Raw genomic sequence first — 6,081 nt, 5'->3', positions numbered from 1 at the left:
AATAGGACCCCGGGCGAAGATTTCGTCCAATTCCGAGAATATTTCCTTACTAGGATTTCTGAAACCAAAAACAGTAGAAACAAAGAATCGGTTCTTCGGCATCTTGTTAATAGGTTAGTTCCAGAAAATGCATAAATATGACATATAATGTGCATAAAACATGTAGGTATCATCAATAAAGTAGCATGGAACATAAGAAATTATCGATACGTTGGAGACGTATCAAGCATCAAGAAGCAAATATAAAACACAATTCCTATGAAAAATAATCTTGTAAAGGAACAAGTCATGGAAGCACAAAGTAACAAGCATAGTAAATCAAAACAAGTGCAACTTCAAAATTTTCAACATAAAGAGGTGAAACTTAATATTGTTGAGATACGTAAAACCATGTTTCCCTTTCTCATAATAACTTTCAGTAGCATCATGAAAAAATTAACAATATAACTATCATATAAAACATTCTTATCATGAGCCACATGCATAAAATAATTATTACTCCCCACATAAGCATAGTCATTCCATTAATTGTAGTGGGAGAAAATTCAACAAAATAGCTATCATTATTATTTTCATCATCATAATCATCAAATATAGGAGGCATATTGTATAATTAATTTTCTCCTCAATAGTAGGTGGACTGAAAATAACATAGTCATCATTGTAATCATCATATATTGGAGGCATAGTATCATCATAGCAAATTTTCTCCTCTAAAGCTGGGGAGCTAAATAGATCATTTTCATAAAAACTAGCTTCCCCAAGCTTAGACTTTTCCATAGCATTAGCAATAATGGTGTTCAAAGAATTCATACCAATAACATTGCTATTAGCATCAAAATAAAGTTCCATATGTTTTTAAATTTTCTCTTCAAACACCTCATGTCCTAACTCAAGATAAATACTATAAAGCTCTCTAATTTTTGTTGTTGTTTTCCATTAAGCCTAACTAGTGAAATTAAAACAAGAAACAAAAAGATATAATTGCAGAATCTAAAGGAAATAACTTCGAGCACTCACCAGCAACTAGATAGCTTAGTAGCCAGAGGATGTGAGTACCTTTTACCTTACGTCCCCGACAACGGCGCCCGAAAAGAGCTTGATGTCTACGCACACTTCTATTTTTGTAGACAGTGTTGGCCCTCCAAGTATAGAGGTTTGTAGAACAGCAGAAAGTTTCCCTTAAGTGGATCACCCAAGGTTTATCGAACTCAGGGAGGTAGAGGTCAAAGATATTCCTCTCAAGCAACCCTGCAATTACGATGCAAGAAGTCTCCTGTGTCCCCAAAACACCCAATACACTTGTCAGGTGTATAGGTGCACTAGTTCGGCGAAGAGATAGTGAAATACAAGTAATATGGATAATTATGAGTGATAATTGTAATCTGAAATAAAAATGGCAGCAAGCAAACATGTAGCAGAACTGGTTGTAAACGGTGTTTCAATGCTTTGAAACAAGGCCTAGGGATCATACTTTCACTAGTGGACACTCTCAACAATGATATCATAATTGAATACATAAATATCATCTCTTCACTATGCTACTCTGAACCACTCTCCGGTTGGATAACGAACATAAATTCACCGTGTAGGGCTATAAAAGAACTCCTTAAAGTTTTCATTTAAAATCTAGGGACGCCCCGCGCTGTCACTTTGAGAATCAAAACATAGTACTAACAAAACACCACAGTTTATAAGTATTTCTATAAAGTTTAGCCTAAGAGACACACACGGGGTGCACACTGTCACCTTCACACAGTGGAACAAGGTATCTCCGGAGATCACATAATAAAACCACTTGAGTAGTATAATAGATGAAGAATAACATCTACTTATTCAACTAGATCACAAAGCTCATGATCACATAAAGATCATACCATGGGAGAGAGAGATAGACCACATAGCTACCGGTAAAGCTCTTAGCCTCGGGGGAGAACTACTCCCTCCTCACCATGGGAGTCAGCAACAACGATGAAGATGGCGGAGAGTCGATGGAGATGGCTCCGGGGGCAATTCCCCGTCCCGGCAGGGTGCCGGAACAGAGATTTATATCCCCCGAAACTTCTCTTCGATAGCGGCGGAGCTACAGAACTTTTCGTGGATGGAGGCTGATTGATTTAGGGTTTTCATGTCGGGAGGAAATTTAGAGGCGGAAGGGCGAGGTCGGTGGACGCCCAAGGGGCCCACACCACCCCTAGGCGCGGCCAGGGGCTGGGCCGCGCCCAGGTATGGTGTGGCCGCCTCGTGGCACTTCTTCGTATCTCCTTTGGACTTCGTCTTTGTTATAGTAAAATAGGAACTTCGGCTTTTGTTTCGTCCAATTCCGAGAATATTTCCTGTACAACTTTTCCGAAATACAAAAACAGCAGAAAATAGGAACTTGCACTGTGGCATCTTGTCAATAGGTTAGTTTCGGAAAATGCGTAAAAGTGCCACGAAGTGTAAACAAAACATATAGAAATTTGTGTAAAAAAAGCATGGAGCATCAAAAATTATAGATAAGTTTGCAACGTATCAATTGCCGGCGGCGCTGTCCTCGCGCTGCCAGCCTTTGCCGAGAAGCCTCGTTCTGGGCGAGCCTCGCTTGCTCGCGGGCGAACGCCATGGCGTGGCGATGAGCTTTTGTCGCTCCGCCGCCATGAGGAGGCGTCCCGCCTCCTCCGTGGCCGCTCGCTGGCGCGAGATCTCGAGGGCGTGCTCGAGGTTCACGTTGTTGAAGAACTCCCGCTCCTCCTCCTTCAACCTCCGGAAGCGCTGTGCTTCAACGATGCCAGGATCGTCGCCTGCTCCGGGTCCCCTACGCCGCCTCCTCCGCCGCCTCAGCTTCTGCATTTGCGATGTAGGCCTCGTCCCACACCGCGAACCGTGGGTCGACTGCGTTGTTGGAGCTGTAGTTGGCGTCGGGCAGGTCCGGCTGCGGTGGTGGTTGAGGCGCCACAGGCAGTGCGCGACTGTTGAGGCTAAGCATGGAGTACGTCGTGCGGAGACGGCGCGACATTTTTGAGGTGGAGAGGGGAAAATGGCGCGGCGGCAGTGGTGGAGATGAGAGGATAGCGGTGGATGGCGTACTTACTAATAGGGGTGCGAACTACCCGCATTTACGGCGGCGTAGGCGGGTGGACACCGCGTGGCCAGTCGCCGCCCTCGTCGCCGCCTCGGTTTCTACGCAGGAGACCATTAAACACCGATGATAAACCTTCCCGCGTCGCTTCCGATGCGAACCGTCGCGTCCTCTCGCTGACAAGGTGCCCCCACCCGCAAAAACCGTCGTGCCGCGAGGCGCCGGCACGCCAAATTTGCGCCTTCGCAGGGGCCGGCACAGGGTTGCCGGTGCTTTTGTTGGGCTCGAAAAACCGTCGGCGCTATTTGAGGCGCGCCGGTGCGAGCCTATTTTCGATGCCGGTCCCCATAATGCTATCGGAGCCGCTATCGGGATCGTCGGTGGAGATGCTCTTACATAGAGCATCTTATCCCATCTTAAAGTTGATTTATTCAGCATCAACAAATGCTACTCATTATAGAAATTTGGACAAAGCAAATTTATTCATTACTAAAGCTGAAGTCAATAGGAGTACTATCCAGTCCACGGGCTAGTTTACCTATGGAAACATATTTCAGTATTTTAGCATGCAGCATAGCATCTTTCTCAATATCTTGAGTAGTCGAGTCTAATTAAACCTAAAATACCCGCTCATAAAGATGTAGGCGTGAGAATCAATTTTAGATTGGGTGGTTACTAGCTAGTGGGGTGGTTGTATCTCAGCTTACCAGAGTTTAAACCTTAGATTTATATTTGTGTGTTTCATTAGAGTGAATATTTTTTCAGTTGGAGGCAACGTTTTCATCGATAACGAGGTGACTGTGGTGACTTCATCAATTTCAAAATCTGATCTGCCGACTCAGTTTTCTGGAGATGCTCATACGGTAGGATATACATGTCTGCATTCATATGTGCGTGTGTATATGTGATCGTGTGCGTTTGTATTGTGTTTCTGACGAAAAAAAATTAGGCCTACAACGGGTTCTATGGAAATGACAACCCGACTGGCAGACGTATCAGAACAGGAGAGCCGCCATAGAAAGAGGAAGGCTTCCCCTCCAGCTCCAGGGCAGGCCTCCGGAGAGAAGAGAAGCAAAGCGAATCGCCGCAAACCCTAGCAGCGTCCTGCACCAAATCGACCGATCGGTCTCGTCCTCCCGGCCGTCGAGCTATGGCGCTACGCAACCTGGCCGTGAAGATGCGGATCCCGGCCTCGGCCGGGCCCCGGCTCCTGTCAGCCCCTCGCGTTTTGCCGGCGGCCGGTTCTCGGGCGCTCCCTTTCTCCTCCTCCTCCAAGTCCCCCATTAAGGTATCCTCCTTCTCCCCTGGACACCGCGCTCGCTCAAGCTAATTAAACCACTAGTTGGAGTAGGTAGTGCTAGAGCTTCCACCTGTATGTGATTATGTATGTATGCAAAATCGACCGGTCATCTCTTAGATTTCCCCCCACTCCAGATCTAGGTGCAAAAGGCACGCCCTTTGTGCAACTTCGTGGCTAGCGATCCAATTAAATACTGAATTAATCTTCCCAATAGGCTTTAACATATTGGTCAGTTGCTGATTCCGTCTTTCTATATACTTTGTGTTGGACTGTTCTAAATTAGCCCTAGCTACGGGTACGTATAGTATGTCATTGTGATTTTTGCGAGCCTTTCTTGCCAGGAGAAAGGGGTGCCATGATTGGTACATGCTGCTTACTTTCTACGTTTGTTCATCATCATCTGCTGTAGTCGTCATGGCATTTCAAAACTCATTGTTTTAAAGGTTGCAATGCCTTCACTGTTACAAATTACGCTTTGATTCGTATGCAAGTTGCTTAGTGATTATCTTTATAAACAGCATTTTAAAGACATGTACAGATCATTCTAACATTGTCATCATGCCCCCACCTGGATATTTTTCTAATTTTTCCTTGGTACAAGGCTGGTGTTTAGAATTCTTAAACTACTAGCAGGACTTAATCGTTTTTCAGGCAGGTTCTTGATTTCTTACTTGTCATTGTTAACTGAAAGATTTACAGTTTCGATGTGATGATTGCACATTTTGTGTCTTGTATGGTGTAAATTTTGTAAGAGTTGAAATAGAGTATTAACAATCAGGAATGATTGCCAAATAAACTTTTTGTGCAACTGTTAGCCTGTTACTTGAAAGGTGTAAACTTCGGGTAATATCTGTACTTATATAAGGTGGCAGCTTTTAGCACTGCCAATGCTCTGTCTCGTGATATTTTTGTTTCCCTATATCCTTACGTGGCATGTGAGAATAATAGTGCTAAATCTTGCACCGGATATTACCTTCTGAGCTTCTTTTACCCTTGTTGAATTGTAGGTCGCTAGAAGTTGGTACCTGTTACAGCGAGAGCATTATGATGATCTGACAAAAGAGTTAAGAAACTTAAGGTAAGAGCTATAACTCAACTTTCATTTGGTACTACTACTGATCAAATGGCTGATTATTATGATGTAATGCCTTACCCTTTCTTGTTTTTGCCAGCCGTCTGGTTTTGTGGACTGAAAAGTTCGATCGTTTCCTTAGGCGGGTTTACCTAGTCGGCACTCCTTTAGCCGCTGGTTGTGTGGTCCTAGAGTGGAATGACTATCGGAAAGCCAGTGAAGCTGCGAGGAAGTAATGGCTATCCACCACTCTGTTTACTAATGCTGATGTATGTAAGCACTCTCTTTATGGTAACTATCTGCAAGAGCAGGTAACCATCTGGCAACGATGGTTTGCTGTGTCTGTGTTGAACCCTATTGCTTCGTGGGGACAGTGGTTATGGTCTTCTGTAATTTGTGTAAGCGTACTTGTTTGTTGTACTGGTGTGTTGCACTTGTTATTGTTGATCTGATGAAAGTCCGAACAACTGGTTTTGTCAACTTTGTTCTGTGCAGTGGCAATGTGCCGACTTGTTCAACTTTGCCCAGCTTAGGTTTATATGTTTCCTATACACAAGTGTAGTTTTCCTGTTGCACGGCTTCTAGCCTTCTAGTGTGTTGGCTCCAGTGCTCGGTTGTAAATACCCCCTGTCTGGGCTGCCTCTTTGG

The 6,081-nt window shown here is 44.4% G+C and overlaps 1 protein-coding gene across 1 annotated transcript; it reads left to right on the top strand.

Annotated features, from left to right (window-relative positions):
- Positions 1 to 4,130: 4,130 nt before the first annotated feature.
- On the top strand, positions 4,131 to 5,678 carry LOC124686985. The gene is made up of 3 exons (XM_047220842.1): positions 4,131 to 4,349; positions 5,369 to 5,439; positions 5,534 to 5,678. The coding sequence occupies exons 1-3, from the start codon at positions 4,212 to 4,214 to the stop codon at positions 5,667 to 5,669; spliced, it is 345 nt and encodes a 114-aa protein (XP_047076798.1). The 5' UTR covers positions 4,131 to 4,211; the 3' UTR covers positions 5,670 to 5,678.
- Positions 5,679 to 6,081: the final 403 nt, after the last annotated feature.

This window comes from Lolium rigidum, chromosome 2, assembly GCF_022539505.1.
Source record: "Lolium rigidum isolate FL_2022 chromosome 2, APGP_CSIRO_Lrig_0.1, whole genome shotgun sequence".
NCBI lineage: Eukaryota > Viridiplantae > Streptophyta > Magnoliopsida > Poales > Poaceae > Lolium > Lolium rigidum.
Note: the sequence above shows the minus strand (reverse complement) of the source record. Positions and strands in the feature narration are given on the sequence as shown.

What these genes read in the sequence shown, in the direction of transcription:
- LOC124686985 (XM_047220842.1), top strand. Translation starts at nt 4,212, where the DNA reads ATGGCGCTACGCAACCTGGCCGTGAAGATGCGGATCCCGGCCTCGGCC. An exon ending in CCTCCAAGTCCCCCATTAAG is followed by an intron (nt 4,350 to 5,368) that starts GTATCCTCCTTC and finishes GTTGAATTGTAG; the next exon opens with GTCGCTAGAAGTTGGTACCT. An exon ending in AAAGAGTTAAGAAACTTAAG is followed by an intron (nt 5,440 to 5,533) that starts GTAAGAGCTATA and finishes TGTTTTTGCCAG; the next exon opens with CCGTCTGGTTTTGTGGACTG.